The sequence below is a fragment of the Sinocyclocheilus anshuiensis genome, unplaced genomic scaffold (genome assembly GCF_001515605.1).
Source record: "Sinocyclocheilus anshuiensis isolate Anshui unplaced genomic scaffold, SAMN03320099.WGS_v1.1 scaffold888, whole genome shotgun sequence".
Lineage (NCBI taxonomy): Eukaryota > Metazoa > Chordata > Actinopteri > Cypriniformes > Cyprinidae > Sinocyclocheilus > Sinocyclocheilus anshuiensis.
Window position 1 is genome coordinate 992,877 of NW_015549648.1, and position 19,646 is coordinate 1,012,522.

A 19,646-nucleotide genomic window follows, 5' to 3' on the forward strand; every position below is an offset into this window, starting at 1 on the left:
ATAGTATGTATAATGTTTGTAAAATGGCACAGCTTGTTATATCTGAAAGTAAACTACACTAATGATAGAACTTTAGTAATTATAATTAAAACTTGGTAACCATATATGACTGCATATTAGTCATTTTAACTGAACTTAGGACTGGTGGTGGTGCTTTTTTGGTCATTCAAATCACGTCACCAAAAATGTCATTGTTCAGTACAATTCATTTTGTCTTTTAGCTAGGGATGCACTGAAATGAAAATTCTTGGCCGAATTCCAAAGCTGAACAAAATTAAACACTTGGCTGAAGGCCGAATACCGAACACGGTTTTCACATTTTTTCCCCCCATGTATTTTTCCATTTTTTTCACCATTGCATAAATTAAATAGCCAAAATGTGCTTTTTACTGTTTTGTCTTGCTTTTCAAATAAAGAATCAATTACAAAACAACAATTTAAAAGTATTTACTTAACACTGAACATGTTTTAACATTCTAGCAGACATTATACCAACAAAGCACAATTTAACTTAAAATTAATAGGGTTGCACCGAATGTTCGGCAACCGAAATGATTCGTCCGAAAAAGCAAAAAGGCCGAATAATATGTACCGAACAATGACGTGACGCGATCAAATAGAGGCACGCACTAATGCAGCAAACATGTCGGCAGTGTGAAAGTATTTAAAACAATCAGAGAAAGATGCAGAAATCATTACAAGCATGAAGTACCGACAGCAAGAGACTGTTTAGTGCTGCATCATATGTCTCCGATGAGAAGAAGAGGTGGCTGATGCTGGTGGTTAGGCTACTGAAGTCGTGGCCTAATGGTTAGAGAGTCGGACTCGTAACCCAAAGGTTGTGGGTTCGAGTCTCGTACTGGCAGGGATTGTAGGTGGGGGGAGTGAATGTACAGCGCTCTCTTCCACCTTCAATACCACGACTGAGGTGCCCTTGAGCAAGGCACCGAACCCCCCCGGGCGCCGCAGCAAAAAAAAAATGGCTGCCCACTGCTCCGGGTGTGTGTTCACGGTGTGTGTGTGTTCACTGCTGTGTGTGTGTACTTTGGATGGGATAAATGCAGAGCACTAATTCCGAGTATGGGTCACCATACTTGGCCACATGTCACGTCACGTCACACTTTTACTGTATGACGATTGAAATCGCAAAATGGCCTCAAACGATTAGTAAATAAACTGCAGTATGTTATATTTTCTAATGCACGCACGAATTGCATGTATTCTGACAGTGCTGCACGAGCTCGCAGCACCAGGGTTCAAAGTCCAAAGCGCGAGGAAAATCTACGCTGAAACTGTGTTACTTGTCAGTTGCTCAGTAACATTTTTGTGAATTTTTTTTAAGGCATGTGACAATGTGATGCGTGCGACAAACATGACAAACATCTCGTAATGAGAATCATTTGTAAATATGATATAAAAAATATTTAAAAAAACAAATATTTTTAATATTTTTTATAAATGCAGCCTTGCTGAGCAGAAGAGACTTCTTTTAAAACATTAGAATATATTAGCCTACAGATCCCAATTTAAACACTATGTGTGAATGTTATAATAAATGTATTATTAGAGCTGATGTAGGGTAATAATTATTATCATTATTATTGTCTTTTTTATTTTATTTTACAGAACAACAGTAAAATTATAATACTTACATTTATGAATGTTGATGGAGTTGTTGCTTTTTCTCAGCTTTTATTTTGGCGGAAACCCGCAGGAAGACCTCAGTGCTTCTTTTTGTTGACAACAGCAGATTTATAAATGATTCTCATGACAAATTTGGGAGGATGTTTGTTGCACATATCACATTGTCACGTGCCTTTAAAAAATGTATTAAAAAATGTACTGAGCAACTGACAAGTAACACTGTTTCAGCGCAGATTTTCCTTGCTCCTCGGACTTTGAACCCTAGCTGTTTGAATACATGCAATTTGTGCATGTATTAGAAAACATAACGTTCTGCAGTTTATTTACTAATCGTCTGAGACCATTTCATGATTTCTATCATCATACAGTAACCAGTAACAACCACCCCTTCCTCTTTTCATCGGAGATATGAGATGCAGAACTAAACAGTCTCTCGCTGTCGGTGCTTGTATTGATTTTTGCGTCTTTCTCTGAGACTTTTAAATGCCGACATGTTTGCTGCATTAGTGTGCGCCTCTATTTGATCACGTCACGTCATTGTTCGGTATTATTCGGTTGCCGAACATTCGGTGTATCCCTACTTTTCGCTTATTCGGCCGAACACCGATTTTTTTTTTTTTTGCTATTTTCGGCAGAATAATTTTCATTGCCGAACATTCGGTGCATTAACCTCCAGATGCCAGAGATTTTCAAACTGTTGTTCATCAGGCTAGGTCAAGGTTTGGGGTCAGTAAGATTTATGTATTTATTTACTTATTTGTTTATGTATTTTTTGGATGAAATTAACGTTTATTCACCAAACAATATTTAAATAGAATAAATTTACAGTGTAACAAAATATTTATATTCCAAATTTATGCTGTTCTTTTGAACTTTTCATCCATCAAAGAATGTATCTGTATGACGATTGAAATCGCAAAATGGCCTCAAACGATTAGTAAATAAACTGCAGTATGTTATAATTTCTAATGCACGCACGAATTGCATGTATTCTGACAGTGCTGCACGAGCTCGCAGCACCAGGGTTCAAAGTCCAAAGCGCGAGGAAAATCTACGCTGAAACTGTGTTACTTGTCAGTTGCTCAGTAACATTTTTGTGAATTTTTTTTAAGGCATGTGACAATGTGATGCGTGCGACAAACATCTTCCCAAATTCGTAATGAGAATCATTTGTAAATATGATATAAAAAATATTTAAAAAAACAAATATTTTTTAATGTACAAATAAATGCAGCCTTGCTGAGCAGAAGAGACTTCTTTTAAAACATTAGAATATATTAGCCTACAGATCCCAATTTAAACACTATGTGTGAATGTTATAATAAATGTATTATTAGAGCTGATGTAGGGTAATAATTATTATCATTATTATTGTCTTTTTTATTTTATTTTACAGAACAACAGTAAAATTATAATACTTACATTTATGAATGTTGATGGAGTTGTTGCTTTTTCTCAGCTTTTATTTTGGCGGAAACCTGCAGGAAGATCTCAGTGCTTGTTTTTGTTGACAACAGCATGCAGATTTATAAATGATTCTCATTACGAATTTGTTCTTTTTGTTGACAACAGCAGATTTATAAATGATTCTCATGACAAATTTGGGAGGATGTTTGTTGCACATATCACATTGTCACGTGCCTTTAAAAAATGTATTAAAAAATGTACTGAGCAACTGACAAGTAACACTGTTTCAGCGCAGATTTTCCTTGCTCCTCGGACTTTGAACCCTAGCTGTTTGAATACATGCAATTTGTGCATGTATTAGAAAACATAACGTTCTGCAGTTTATTTACTAATCGTCTGAGACCATTTCATGATTTCTATCATCATACAGTAACCAGTAACAACCACCCCTTCCTCTTTTCATCGGAGATATGAGATGCAGAACTAAACAGTCTCTCGCTGTCGGTGCTTGTATTGATTTTTGCGTCTTTCTCTGAGACTTTTAAATGCCGACATGTTTGCTGCATTAGTGTGCGCCTCTATTTGATCACGTCACGTCATTGTTCGGTATTATTCGGTTGCCGAACATTCGGTGTATCCCTACTTTTCGCTTATTCGGCCGAACACCGATTTTTTTTTTTTTTGCTATTTTCGGCAGAATAATTTTCATTGCCGAACATTCGGTGCATTAACCTCCAGATGCCAGAGATTTTCAAACTGTTGTTCATCAGGCTAGGTCAAGGTTTGGGGTCAGTAAGATTTATGTATTTATTTACTTATTTGTTTATGTATTTTTTGGATGAAATTAACGTTTATTCACCAAACAATATTTAAATAGAATAAATTTACAGTGTAACAAAATATTTATATTCCAAATTTATGCTGTTCTTTTGAACTTTTCATCCATCAAAGAATGTATCATGTTTTCCACAAAAATATTCGGCAGCACAACTGTTTTCAATTTTGACAATAATAAGAAATGTTTCTTGATCATCAAATCAGCATATTAGATGATTTCTGAAAGATCATGTGACACTGAAGACTGGAGTAATGATGCTGAAAAATCAGCTTTTCAAACATAGGAATACATTTTTAAATATTAAAATATATTAAAATACAAAACAGTTATTTAAATGTGTAGTTATATTTCACAACATTTCTGTTTTTACTGTATTTTAATAAAATAATTGCAGTTTTGGTAAGCATAAGAGACTTCTTTCAAAAGCATTAAAAAAACCTTACTGACCCCAAACTTTTGAACAACAGTGTATGTCTATGTAGTAAATTAAGCCTCTGTTCTTAAACAAGAAAATCCTGTTTTTCATGATATGTCCCTTTAAATTTCCAGTTTTATTTTCACCTAAAATACTAATTTTGTCTCAAATTTTTAAAGAAATTAAGCTGTTCTAGATGCCTAGATTTGTAGTTTGCAATTTTTGAATGCTATTTCTTCCAATGCTTTCACATTAGACTAGCCTCAGGTCAGATCTGGGCTACGTTCTTACAGTAAACCTCTTCTTTGGCCAGGCTGTTTTGACAAGCTCTGTGCTAATGCTGAAGTGCTCTTTCCTCAAGCGCGTGCGTCCCCTGCTACTGACAGTCTGTTTTTGTGCTGAACACACAAGACAATGGGTCCCTCGTCCCCGTGTGGGCGCCGTGCCCACTTCACACCGCATGAAACGCTGAAGTAAAGCCACGGCCGCAGAGGAGGCTTGGCTCATCAACAAGCTCTGAGTTCCCCTCTGCCAAAACACAGGACTGAACGGTCCTGTGACAAAAAATATCTGCTGTTCAGAGTCGATCTTTATCGCACAATGCTGTGTTTTAAGTCCCACAGTGGTATCAGATCAGACTTCATGAAATAAGCAACCTGCTTTGGTATTTCGTTTGTCATCAGATTTGAGTTGGATACTCTTCCTGTCTTGAAAAATGAGACTTTATTGTTGTTTTATTCACAGATTCGTCTTTTTCCTGGATCCGTGCAACATAGACATCATTCAGAGGAAAATAAAGTCCATGGCGCTCTGCGTCTCACAATGTCCCACCGAGGAACTGGCGACTTACTACGACCTCAAGAGGTTTGCCATGATGAATGGTGAGTCGGTCAGCCAGCTAGCTATTGTGGGCATGTAACGTCATCGTCACAGATATAATGGCAGGACCTTGACTGGACATCTACCCATGGAAGAAACGAAGGCGTTTATCATATATATGGTCGTGACCCCCAGTGTGTGTCTTTTCAGTGTTTTTTTTACTCGGGGGCTCCAACAAGAGCACCACACACACATATATACACACATATGTTCCTGTCAGGCGCAGCCGGTAAGACCCGGTCAGGGTTGAGCTAACTAAACAAAGATTCCACTGACCCATCTTGCTGTAGGGTCTCTGTTGTTTACAGTCCAGTCTTGCTGTCTATAGTGTTTGACACGTCCCATCTGGCACCAAGGGAGAGTATGAATGACATCATTGTTTGGCTGGAGTTTCACTGTGTTTTCTGTACATAAGGAAAGTTCATAATGGAGTTCACATTCATATTAAATACTTAGTGAGTTGACGGTGATTTAATTTGTCTCATTTCACATCCCTGCTAAAACCGATATATTGGCCTGGCCAATTAATGATAGGGTGATGTTTGCCCATGTAAAGAAGATTAGGATCACATTAATGAAAGTCACACTTTTTTCCCCAAATTCTGTTGAAAACATTGTCAAAGAAATGTAAACAATTTCTGTTGTCATATTTTTGTGGATTAGCCATTGAATCGGTGTTGTTATTGTTAACTAAAAATAAATGATTAAAATTATTTTTTTGGATAATTGAAATAAAGCTGAAATAAAACAAGTATTAGATGGAAACTTATTCAACTTATTTCAGTTAATTGCCAAGTCAGCATTTTTAATTTTCATTTAAATAAATTAAAGATAAAGAGAAAAAAAGACAAAAATGTCAAGGAATGTAACAAAAATGCTAAAACTTAAACTAGAATTAAAAGGAAAACTGAATATATACAAACAAAAGCTTATTCAAAATATCAAGTAATACTTTTATAGTGTATAAATAATGCAAAAATAACATTGCATTGACTTATACATCAGCGGTGTGTGGTGGTGTTATGAAATGAGGAGGCAAAGTCCTCAAAGATTTTACATTTTTTCTTAAATCAAATATAAATGTATGTCCCAGTCACATTTTCTTGGTTAAATAAACATTACGCACACTATCAGAAAAAGAAAAAAGAAGTTGTATTATAGATGATTTTAGATTTAGATTTTTACATTAACAATGTAATCAATATTCTAATTATTAAAGCCAAGCATGAATCTCATCAAGTTAGTGTTTTTAAGCATTTTACATTTATTCCAAAATAATAAATCAAGGCAGTAACAGTTTAAACTATATATTTTATTTGTGAACTTATGTTCAGCTATTATTTTTAATAGTTAACTTTTAACTATTTATGATTTTTTTTGGATCATCAGTCATCAAAGCTTGGTAAATATTGGTCAAAGACACAGAAATTTAGTTTAAAATCACAGCCGAACTTATCCAGTCATATCCAGTCATATCGCAATGGAGGCATTGCCTGCTCTCACGTGACCTTCTCCCATTCATTCTCAATTACCCCCCAGCAAACTCACCACACACTTTAGAGGGTCTGTTAAAACTCAGTGGGCTCAGGGGAGGCGAGAGAGACACGGGCTCCCGCTGTAACTTTACTGGTGTTGCTGTTGGACAGTGTTTCTTTAGAAAAATTACTGATTTTTACACTTTTTAATGTTATATTTTGTAATATTGGCGTTGTTTTATTTTTGTACTACAAATTGTTTTCTCATCTAATATTTTGAAATGGCACTGCCTCCCGCTCCTGACATTCATATATCATATCATTATGAAGCAATGTCTATTTTTCAATAATCCAGTGAAGTTAGTACTTTAAAAAGGTACTTTAGCTCATCATATTTCTATCTTTAAACTATAAATACTGCCCTGCGACTGAGCCCTTACAGGTGTCAACCTAGTTAGAGCTGGTGGGACACTGTGATTTAAGCTAGTCTAGCCAGAGCTTGTTTCATCTTAAACTTATAGACCGTCTTGACCACCTTAGCATGACCTAGCATTATAGGGGTGATGTTGATTATATTGCATCTTTTTCTTCTCTTTTAGGGTCTGAGCTTTGTTCATATGAGTTACCTGGTCATAAGTACCCAAGCCTTCCAGAGCGCTTCGAAAAGTGTCCCAAACTTCCAGTCCCAGAGAGGTATGAAACAAACTCTTGACAAACAAACTCTCCCTGTAAAGCACAGCTCTTTTCTCTCTTGATCTGTCCTCTATCCTCTGGCCTTTTCTATCTCTGCAGCAAAGCTCTTCCAGTGTTTAGCCGCTGCACGCCGGTGGATATTTCCTGCTATGCTAAGTTTGCTGAAGCGGTGGTCACGTTTGTCAGTGATAACAGCATGTTAAACAGGCTGATTGCCGGGGTGGCGGCCAGCAAAGAGATCATTGTTGGGCTGTGTCTGATGGCGTTAGGTAACCGTTTACTTTCTCTGGCTGCTGCTGCTGAGGCTCATTTGATTCAATTTTCTGATTATGTGTTTATCTGTAAAATGAGTTGAAATGGATAATTACGGTTCATAATATCCACATCAAATCAAGGCTAATTAAGTTCTACACTATTAAGCATTAACAAACAACTATCTAAATCTAAGGTGCACCATTGTAATTATTACAGTATTATGAGATATCAGAAGAAGGCTGAAGTATTTTGTCCTCTCTTTAAGATGACATGAAACAGCATTTACAACACTTTTAAGTTTCATATTCCAATGCATTTAGATTATGCTTAACTACTAATTGTAGTTTAGTCTGGAGTCTTCCTCTAACTGCTGATCCTGTTTTGTGCATGCTGCAGTTTTGTCCATGATCCTCATGGTGATAATTCGTTACATCTCTGCTGTCCTGGTTTGGATCCTCACTGCACTGGTGGTTCTGGGTTCCCTGGGCAAGTCTGCTTTCTCTGCTCTTTTCTCACCTCCCAAGCTGAGAATGGCATCCTTTCTTTCTTCATTTGCACATCCTAATCTTGAGTGTAGAATAGCACATTCAGATTAGAACAGTTTGGCCACTTTTTTATTTTATTTTATGTTGTTTATTAATATTTTTTTTTAAATAATATTTTAAACATTTATTTTGCTCTATTTTATTTTGTTTGATTTCATTTTATTTTTCTATTTTGCTTTGTTCTATTTTCTTGTTTATTATTATTATTATTAGTTTATTTTCTATTTGATTTTATTTTCTATTTTTATTCTAAGTAATTGTATTTTGTTTCATTTAATAATGTTGTTTTATTTATTTATTTATTATTTTTAAATATTACTTAATTTATTTTGCTTTGGTCTATTTTGATTGATTTACTAGTTTTATTATTATTATTATTATTATTATATTTTCTATTTTATTTTATTTCTATTTAATAATGTTGTTTCATTTATTTATTTTTTTTAATTGTTTTTTAAATAATTTATTTTGCTCTATTTTATTTTGTTTGATTTTATATCATGCATTTTATTTCATTTTATTTTTCTCAAACTGTATATTTTTTGCCAGGTTTCAAAAGTACTAAACAGTTATCTATCTTAATACCGTATATTATAATGATTTGATGTCTGATTTTACTTCAGGAAAGAGATTCTGTTTGTTGTAAATAGTATTTTTGCTTGAAAACAGACTAAACCGTATAATATCACTGTTCATATAATCATATTGACTATCAGCCAGAATTATGTGTCTGTTCCAAAGGGATGCACAGTAATGCAGTCCCACACAAAGTTGAATCATCATTAAAAGTGTGGGTTTTATTCTAAGCTTACACCTGTTTTTGCAGCGTTGAATGTGAATATGCCATCTGTTCTTGGCTTTTCTCAGGAGGTACCAGCGTTCTGTGGTGGTTGTACATAGACTATAGAATGACAATGAATGAGACCATGACTAAAGATCTGAGGGAAAGAGAGGAACCCAACGGTGGCATGAAGACCACCAAAGACCACGCTCAAGGACTGCTCATCTACGCCGTTTCAGCGACCGTGTTCACTGTAAGCCCTCAGAGAAATGGAAAGTGAAATATGAAAGAGATCCCGGCTGGTGTTTTTGCTGTGTCATGCTGCCAATTTCCACCTTTCTGCTCCTGCAGGGAATTTTGTTGCTTCTGATGTTGTTTATGAGGAAGAGGGTGGCTCTGACCATCGCCCTGTTTCATGTGGCGGGAAAAGTGTTTATCCACCTGCCGCTGTTGGCTCTGCAGCCCTTCTGCACATTCCTCGCTCTTTCTCTGTTTTGGGTCTACTGGATCATGGTCCTCCTCTTCCTGAGCACCACTGGTGAGATGAAGGTTCCTGTGGGTTTAAAAAAAAAAGAAAAAGAAACTTCTTTCATCAGTTAGGCTACATCCCCGTTTTTCCAAACTGTGTTTGTTACAGAATTGTTTATCAAAGTCTGCTTTCAATGTATGGAGAAAAAACAGCATTCATTTTGTTTAACTTCTTCATTTTGTTTTTATTGAAGAAAGAAAGTAATGACTTAATGATGGGTAAATGATGTCAGACTTCTCATTATGTTTGCTTGAAATATCCCTTAAACAACTAACTTGAAATGTAATTGCACGTTCTATAATGGATCTGCTTTTTGAGTGCAAAATATACACAATAGTGCAATAGTCGGATGCATGGAACAGTTTGGCCATTTGAAGAATTTTTTGTTTATTTTTATTTTTTATTTTATTTAATTTTGTTCTGATTTATGTTGTTCTTTTTGTTTTCTTGTTTTTTTTTTTTTTTTATTATTTTGTCAATGCATTCTTTGCCAAGTTTTAAACGTATTAAAAAGTTATCAATCCTAATACTGTACATCATAATGTTTTGATGTCTGATTTCACTTCAGGAAACATTCAAGATAATAAGTTTGTTATTTCTGTTTAAAAGCAGTCTGTTATCACTCATCATGTAATTATATTTGGTTGTCCCTTAAATAACTTAAGAATGCGTACTTTGTAGTACAGATGTGCAAAAGGAAATATTAACAATTTTAGGAATTGCTTTGCTTTGCATTTTTCTCAGACGTAATGTGTACAAGCCTCAAAATAGTCTTCTGTTCAAGTCATTTAGTACAGATAACGAAGGACATTTACGTACTGAAGCACAAATTAAGTGACTTTGCATGGCCATCTCGTTCTCATTTTAAATGTGTAATCTCAGGCTGCCGCTTGTACACTCGTGTCCACAGGGAACCCGGAGAAGAACGAGGATACTGGCCTGGTTGAGTTCAGGCTCACAGGAGCGCTGCAGTACATGACCTGGTACCACGCAGTGGGACTGATCTGGATCAGTGAGTTCATCCTGGCTTGTCAGCAGATGACTGTAGCCGGTGCTGTGGTAACCTACTATTTGTTCTTTTTGTTTTCTTGTTTTTTTTTTTTTTTATTATTTTGTCAATGCATTCTTTGCCAAGTTTTAAACGTATTAAAAAGTTATCAATCCTAATACTGTACATCATAATGTTTTGATGTCTGATTTCACTTCAGGAAACATTCAAGATAATAAGTTTGTTATTTCTGTTTAAAAGCAGTCTGTTATCACTCATCATGTAATTATATTTGGTTGTCCCTTAAATAACTTAAGAATGCGTACTTTGTAGTACAGATGTGCAAAAGGAAATATTAACAATTTTAGGAATTGCTTTGCTTTGCATTTTTCTCAGACGTAATGTGTACAAGCCTCAAAATAGTCTTCTGTTCAAGTCATTTAGTACAGATAACGAAGGACATTTACGTACTGAAGCACAAATTAAGTGACTTTGCATGGCCATCTCGTTCTCATTTTAAATGTGTAATCTCAGGCTGCCGCTTGTACACTCGTGTCCACAGGGAACCCGGAGAAGAACGAGGATACTGGCCTGGTTGAGTTCAGGCTCACAGGAGCGCTGCAGTACATGACCTGGTACCACGCAGTGGGACTGATCTGGATCAGTGAGTTCATCCTGGCTTGTCAGCAGATGACTGTAGCCGGTGCTGTGGTAACCTACTATTTCACAAGGTCTGTATTTTTAGTGAAAACGCCCTCAAATACCACTTTTCTTGTTAAAGGTGATGTGGTTAATATATTTAGAAAATATTTCCTTTGATCCGATTTTAAGTCCCTTGTTGGTTGATTTTCATGAAGTTGTGGCACTTTCAACATTTCTGTCTGCTTGAGTTTGCTTAAAGAAATAATTCACCCAAAATGAAAATTTGCTAAAAATATACTCACCCTCAGGCCATCCAAGATGTGGTTAAGTTTGTTTCTTAATTGGAACAGATTTGGAGAAATTTAGCATTACATCACTTGATCATCAGTGGATCCTCTGCAGTGAGTGGGTGCCGTCAGATTGAGAGTCCAAACAGCTGATAAAAACATCACAATAATCCACACAACTTCAGTTTATCAATTATTGTCTTGTCTATGTTTGTGATAAATCCATCATTAAGACATCTTAACTTTAAACACGCTGCTTCAGGCTAAAATATGTGTCAATGGATTATGGACCTTTCGCTTCACAAGACTGGAGTCATCTGGATTATTGTGATGTTTTTATGAGCTGTTTGGACTCTCATTCTGACGGCACCCATTCACTGCAGATGATCCATTGGTGAACAAATGATGTAATGCTACATTTATCCAAATTTGCTCCGATGAAGAAACAAACTCATCTACATCTTGGATGGCCTGAGGGTGACTACATTTTTAGCAATTTTTTATTTTTGGCCTATAATTGTACTTGTCTTCAACTAATCCTGTATTCATGAAGTTGTTCTTGAAATAGCTCACAGTTGCAACCTTGAAAGAAGACTGCATTTTTTTGCAGTAATTTATTTCATATCCATGCAGGGACAAAACCAAACTCCCGGTGACGCCCATCCTGTCATCAGTGCTGCGGCTGGTGCGGTATCACCTGGGCACTGTGGCCAAGGGCTCCTTCATCATCACCCTCGTCAAGATCCCGCGCCTCATTCTCATGTACATCCACAACCAACTCAAAGGAAAGGTAGGGAGGCAGCTCGCTTTACGTGTCCTTCCTTGGGTTGTTGGATCTAAATTGCAAATCTCTCTCGTTGCAAAAATCTTAACTGATGTCATGCATATTTATGCTTATGGCATACAGTTTTCATTAGGACAGAAAAGTTCCTGTGTAGTGCTTTTGGGACAATTGCATACACAATTAACTAATATTATGACGTTTTTTAGGAGTTTTATGCTAGTATTATATGCTAAATATGGTTTTTGTATTTAAAAATTTTCATGGTTGAGAATTTTCAATATTTTTAATGATTTTATTTTTGTTTTCTGTTTTTACGGTTAGTAATTTCATTGTGTTGTTTGTCATTTTTATCAGTTTTTTGAATGTCTTAATAGTTTTTATTTATTTTTATTTATTCGTTTTAGTTATTTTAATACTTCAGGTTAAAATAAAATAGGTTTTTCTATTTTCTTTTTCTATTTTGTTTTATTTTAGTTGATGTTTATTTTATTTCAAGAAATAAAAATCTTTTGTGTTTACTAATAAATAATGCACAATAAAATCACTAAAGTAAATAGGCTCAATTTTGACTTGCAGTTTTTAAGAATAATGCAATGGCTCAAAGCTAAGTGTAAAAATATATTGAATTGGCTTTTGCTTTTTGAATCAGCAGTCAGGTGATCATTACTTTACTTGTCTGAAAATGTTCTTCTACATACTTATTTTGGTATTATCTTGGTGTGTTGGGTGGGTATCTTTTGAAGTTAATGCCGAAAGCTATTTATTACTGTCCTCTTGGGTTCCACTTAGGTGACGTATCATTTACTTGATACAGTGGGTACGGAAAGTATTCAGACCCCCTTAAATGTTTCACTCTGTTATATTGCAGCCATTTGCTAAAATCATTTAAGTTAATTTTTTTTCCTCATTAATGTACACACAGCCCGTACCCACTGTATATGGCTGGGGATCTTGGGAATATAATGAACTCTAATAGATAACAGTGCCAGCTTTATAGAGGCAGATTTGGAGCATTAAGCAAGAGGCTGACAAATGTGCATCAGACATGAACTGTGGAAAACGTTTGCGCTCGTTCTAATTCTGTTCCAGGAAAATGCTTGTGCACGCTGCATGCTGAAGGCCTGTATCTGCTGTCTGTGGTGTCTGGAGAAGTGCCTCAATTATTTGAATCAGGTAGGTTAGTCGATGGATAACTAACTCTGTGCAAATTGAAGTAGAAATTGTAGCTCTTTTTGTTTGATGTATTAATTCTTGCGATCTGTTTCTAGAATGCATATGCGGCGACGGCCATAAACAGCACCAGTTTCTGCACCTCGGCCCGCGATGCCTTCGTGATCCTGGTGGAAAACGCTCTTAGGGTGGCAACCATCAACACCGTTGGAGATTTTGTTCTCTTTCTGGGCAAGGTGAAGGACAGATGAGTTTTGATAGTGGTTGTCAAGTATTTAAAAAAAAAAAAGATAAAGGCAGCCAGCTAAACTGTTATTTGAATAGTGCAGTTTTATTTTGCATGTTGACATACACTACTGTTCAAATGTACTGTTTTGGGGTCAGAAAGATTTTATTTGTATGTTTTTACTATAGCAAGGCTGCATTTATTTGATTAAAATACAGTAAAAACAGTAATACTGTGAAATATGATTGCAATTTAATATAACTGTTTTCTATTTTAATATATTTTAAAATGTAATTTATTTCTGCGGATTTGCTGCTCAAGAAACATTTCTTATTATTATCAATGTTGAAACACTAATTTTGTGTTGAAACCATGATAAGTTTTTTCAAGCTTATTGATTGATGAATAGGAAGTTCAAAAGAACAGCATTTATTTTCTCTTATCCAAACATTTTGTATAGTATTGTATCATAGTGTCCACATAAATATGAAGCAGCAAAAACTCTTTTCAATATTAATAATAAGAACATTTTCTTGAGTACCAAATCAGCATATTAGAAAGATTTCTGAAGGATCATGTGACACTGAAGACTACAACAACGGCACACCTGGGAGGGAGTTCTACATGGACAAGGCCCTGATGGTGAGTCACTGCTGAAGAGAAGGTTGCAGCCTATCTGTGCAGTTCTCTCCTTCTATCTGCTGTTGGATCAGAACACCATAAATAGTCTCAGTGTTGAGAGCGCACTTGCCATCTGAGTCACGTTTCTGTTTTGTGTTGTAGCGTCGTTTGTCTTTTGAATGCAGGCTCTCTGCTGGCCTGGATGCGTTAATATTTTAAGATTCAGATGGTGTCCCAGATATTCTCTTTGGACAACTTTCAACTTTTGTTTTGAAAAGCTCGTTGATTTTTCAAGGGGAAAAATCTCACAAGGCTGGATTCTTGTGCGCTTTCTGCTTTTCACATAGTCAGCCAAATCGTGTAGCCAACAGCTTTGAGACATCAAAGGAGAAGGCTTGAGCCTTGAGGTGCTGCACAGAATCACGGCCCTCAGAAATGCAAAGTCGCTAGCAGTAAAGGTTGTAGCACAGCAACAGACTTTGGAACATGTCAGCTTGTTCTTTCTTAGAGCTGCTTTGGGTAAAAATATCTGTTCAGTCTGCAGTTACTGGCTCCATTTCAGCACGTTTTCGGTGGGAAATCTGTTTTCCAGCTGCACGCTGAGGAACTGTAGCCTACTCTGCTTGAAGATGGTCTCCTGGTGTAAGGAATGTGGAATAGAATTTGCAATTGTTATGAAAGCCATCTTCTATCAGTTGTGGAAGTGATCTGCTAATGATGACATATTTATTTTGCAAAATCGTCATTCTGTAAGGAAAAAGTGGAAATGATGATTTGGTTAACAGGAAAAACTACAATAAAAACTTGTAATAAATCGCAATTATAATAAAACAAAGATATTGGTGTGTGTTTTACAAGAAAATACTATTTCTACTTCGAAAATTTATTACACATTTAATTCAATGTGCTACTTGCCATTTCTTTATAATTAATTTGTAAAAATTTTTTTAGCAATTTCTGAGTGAATTTAGAAAAAAATTTCTACACCAATATTTTGTTTCCAGTGTAAATGCTTTTAAAGAATTATAAAAAAAAAAAAAAAAAAAAAAACGGCTAAAAAAACAACATTTCAGAGATTTTCCAAATAAAATATCTTACTGTAAGCATTTCTTGCAAGGCAATTTGCATCAAACAGACATTTAACCCCATTTTTTCTTAAATTAAGCTTTAGATATATTTAGACACATTTTAAGACCATTGCATTTGCTTTTGCACTTTAATAATATTTTAATATTTTTTATATTCCCCCAAATTGTCATCAGATAATGAATCCAGATGTTTTACATTTTGGATGTTTTTAATTAAAGAATAATTCCAATTATTTTCAATGGATATTTATGTATTTAATTTACACGTACCTATATGTGAATTTATACACATTGATAGTATGTTCTGTCTTTGTCTTTAATTTATAGTGATTAAAAACAGTTACAGTAAGAAATTGCAATAACAAATTACCCATAATATATACTGTGTGTGTGTGTATGTGTGTGTGTATATATATATATATATATATATATACACACACTCACACATATTAATCTAAAGTATTTTTTTCTGCCAGTATGGGATTTTTTTTTCATGTTACAGTAATGAGAATTTGGAAATAAAACGTGCTTAATTATCATTTAAAGGTCTTAATGCTTCTTACATAAGCTAATAATCTTTTATTACTTGTATTATTTTGGGGTGAGATATGATTTGCACGTTCACCCAAACATACTGTGGCAGAGATAGTAGGTTTCCGACTGAGAAATCAAACCTAGTGTGATGACAGCCTCCAGGAAGCTGCTGTACTGGACTATAGTTTGATTTATTACTTTCCTGTCCTGCAGGAGTTTGTGGAGAACAGCAGGAAGTCAATGGCGGTGGAGGAGCGGGGGCGCAGCAAGCGCGCCCGTCCCAAGGAAGAGGTAGAGTTGACGGAGGTTAAGGCCATGGTGAGTGGTGACGTGGGCGTGGCAGAGGCGGAGTGGCAGGCCTTGCAGGAGTTCCACCTGTACTACCTGCTGCTGTGTGTGCTGATGGACTGGGCCCTGTCGGAGCACACACTGGTGCTCTGCCTCACACAAGACATGATCATCTTCCTGTCTGTCTGCCTGCCCACCTCCACCCTCTTCTTCCTGGTCACATTGCTCCAGAACACGCCTGTGGCTGCTGCTGCTGCATGCTGACTAACGCTTCCTCACCTCCTTCATCAATCTATCATTTCATCTATCCTTTCTATGGATCACACTAACAGAGCATGAACTTCTAATTTTTTATCTGTGGATTATTATTATTATTATTTTTTAAATCTTTTTTTCATTCCTTTCTTGCCTCTTCTTTTTTATTGACTGTCTTGAACTCATATGGCAGCTATAAACTGTACTTATATATCCGTTGCCTTAAAATCACCATGTTGCTATTTGGAGGAAAGATAATTGAAACTGCCAAGCTGGAAAAACAAGAGGAGTAGAGAAAAGGAAAGACATTATCTCTCATGCTGATGGTCATATTTTCCACAACTCCCAATTAGCAAATTGCTGAACAATGGCAAATTGTGCAGTTTCACTATCAAAATTATAAGTGGGTCTGGAAGAACACAGTTTGTTTGGTACATAAGATTAGGACTGACTGTATATGGGTTGTTGACATGAAATGTTAATCATTTCTGTGTGACGTTCCTCAAATTGACTAGTCAGTGTATTGTAGGATGACTAGTCAGTTTTAAAGAAAACCATCTGACCCTGATCACTCAATAATTGACAATTCATGCTTTATTTAAAGGGATATTTCACCGCAAAAATGAAAATTTTGTCATTAATTACTCACCCTCATGTCATTCCAAACCCATATGTCCTTCGTTCATCTTCGCAACACAAATTAAGATATTTTTGATGAAATCCGAGAGCTTTCTGACCCTGCATAGACAGCAACACAATTGACACGTTCAAGGCCCAGAAAGATAGTAAGGACATTGTTAAAATAATCCATGTGACATCAGTGGTTCAACCGTAATGTTATGAAGCTACAAGAATACTTTTTGTGCACACACTGGGCTCCACTTTCATTTGATGAGCACAAACATTCAAAATGTCTGCTATGGGAGTATGTATGTTTGGTAAGCGGGGAAACAAAATTCAGCAGAAAGGGTGGATTTTTTTATGGCAACAACAAATGGACATGTTCAGTTATCCACTGTAAATACGACTGTAATTCCACTCAGCTGTAGGGGACTCAAAAGTCGTAAAAATACACAAAACTACATGCAATTTCTTTAGAAGTTCATGGTCATTTTTAAAAGTGCACATTTGTCAACTACCCATATACTTTCCATGTTCCTGAAATTCTGTTACTATGAATAGTGTCGATGTGTTTTAGGGCCGAGAATCTGATTTCAAGACAGCTTTTAACATCCATCATAACAGCCTCTCCATATGCATGGATATGCATGCTTCTCACACCTGCTTTTTTGTGATGACATTTTATGTTTTTAACCCATTTTTTGGCATTCTGCTGCTTGAAATTGATTGAAGTGGACTAACTCCTCCAGATCCAGATCAGTTGACTGGTTGTTGGTTTGTTTGGGAGTACATAAGACTAATAACGTGTTTCTTTCCTGTAGGCTCCCGGGACAAGCTCTGCTTGACCAAAATCAGCCCATGGGACTTTTTAAAGACATTCCAAAATGTTTATTTTTACCAATGTGTAACATGTTTACTATGGTTTCACTCCAGGGAATACAATATTTTAATAAGAAACTGTAAAAAAATGAAATAACAATGTAATGAAGCACTTTATATTGGAGCGCTGCATATTTTAAAAAGCCTGATGCATTTTTCGTAGTGATGTCCTTTTTATAAGACTAAAAAAAACCAGTTGCCATCTAGTGAAACACAGTATTAATAATGTCTAGAATCACTGTTTTTATTATGTCAATTTTTCATAACAAACCTTTTTTTAATTGGTTTTCTTCGTGTTTATGAGAACCCCACATACTGCAATGCAGCACTTGTTCTTTTTGTCTCATTTAATTCAAATAATGAAGCATCTACGCTTTTTATTTCTTAATTAGCAAAAAAGAAAAAAAATGCTCGGTTGTGTTATTTTATTAAAATAACATTACCATGCCTGAAAATGAGGCATGAAAATTACACTTGTGTGTAAAAATGTTGGTTGGTTTCCCTCCAGTGGTGGTAATTTTAGTTTGTTTCTGAGTTGCGATAAAACTGTAAAAGTCCAGTTTTCCTGCTGTGACTGTTAGTGCTGATAGAAACTGGGTCTGGTTACCTTAAACTGGGAGGAAGACATTAATGGTTTCTGACTACAATCCACAGTTGCTGTAACTATGAGTATGAGTGACATTACAACAAAAAGCACATGCAAACAATAACAGTTCAGTTACACTACAAGACGATTGGAATGGTTATGATTTTTTTATTTTTAAATGTTTTTGGAAGAAGTCTCTTTTGCTCACCAAGGCTGCATTTATTTGATGAAAAATATAGTATAAACGGTTATATTGAAATTTATTACAATTTATTAGAAATAGAAATTTTTATTTTAATATATTTTAAAATATAATTTATTCTTATGATGGATTTTCAGCATCATTGCTCCAGTCTTCAGTGTCACACGATCTGTTAGAAATCATTCTAATATGCTGATTTGATGTTCAGGAAACATTTCTTATTATTATCAATGTTGAATTTTTTTTGGAAAATGTTTGAAATAATTTTTATTGTGGAAACTATGATTACATTTGACCAAGTTTCTAGAATGATGAATAGGAAGTTCAAAAGAACAGCATTTATTCATTTTTTATCTAATAATTTTTTTCTAATTCATAAGTGTATCGTGGTTTCCACAAAAATATGAAGCAGCAAAACCTGTATTCAACATTAATAATAATGAGACGTTTCTTGAGCAGCAAATCAGCATATTAGAATGATTTCTGAAGGATCATGTGACACTGAAGACTGGAGTAATGATGCTGAAAATTCAGCTGTGCATTACAGGAATAAATTACATTTTAAAATGTATTCGTAATATTTTACAGTATTACTGTGTTTAATGCATTTTAATCAAATAAATGCAGCCTTGTTGAGAATAAGAGATTCTTTCCAAAAATGTAAAACTAATTAGGGATGCACCGATACCACTTTTTCCAGTACTCGCCCGATACCGATACTTTTATTTTTGGTACTTGCCGATACCGAGTACCGATACCAATCTTTTATTGCATTTGTACATTTTTTAAATATTGGGTACAGAAACCAAAAGGGGCATCCGTCACCCAACTTTATGAAAACCCGAACTTCAATTTTATTCCCAGACTCGGTCTGAATAATTTTTGGTCCCAAATGTGTTTTATCAGTTTTACTGGTAGTCCACCGTATGAAGAATTCTTGGGTATAATTTATCACAGTTTACTTTATTTTGCTATCCTCACTTACATAAATGAACTATAGTGTCCTGCACCCAC

The 19,646-nt window shown here is 35.4% G+C and overlaps 1 protein-coding gene across 1 annotated transcript in view; it reads left to right on the forward strand.

Moving 5' to 3' along the window:
- LOC107660198 (choline transporter-like protein 1) overlaps positions 1-17,001 on the forward strand; it is a 28,732-nt gene extending 11,731 nt beyond the window's left edge. Inside the window, exons 4-16 of the mRNA XM_016449447.1 lie at positions 5,049-5,185; positions 7,258-7,351; positions 7,451-7,620; positions 8,003-8,092; positions 9,019-9,185; positions 9,284-9,470; positions 11,012-11,180; positions 12,012-12,168; positions 13,252-13,335; positions 13,431-13,568; positions 14,019-14,022; positions 14,148-14,200; positions 16,015-17,001. Coding sequence (XP_016304933.1) covers positions 5,049-5,185; positions 7,258-7,351; positions 7,451-7,620; positions 8,003-8,092; positions 9,019-9,185; positions 9,284-9,470; positions 11,012-11,180; positions 12,012-12,168; positions 13,252-13,335; positions 13,431-13,568; positions 14,019-14,022; positions 14,148-14,200; positions 16,015-16,353 — 1,789 coding nt within the window. The 3' untranslated portion in view covers positions 16,354-17,001. The remainder of the gene's footprint in view (positions 1-5,048; positions 5,186-7,257; positions 7,352-7,450; positions 7,621-8,002; positions 8,093-9,018; positions 9,186-9,283; positions 9,471-11,011; positions 11,181-12,011; positions 12,169-13,251; positions 13,336-13,430; positions 13,569-14,018; positions 14,023-14,147; positions 14,201-16,014) is intronic.
- The last annotated feature ends 2,645 nt before the right edge of the window (positions 17,002-19,646 follow it).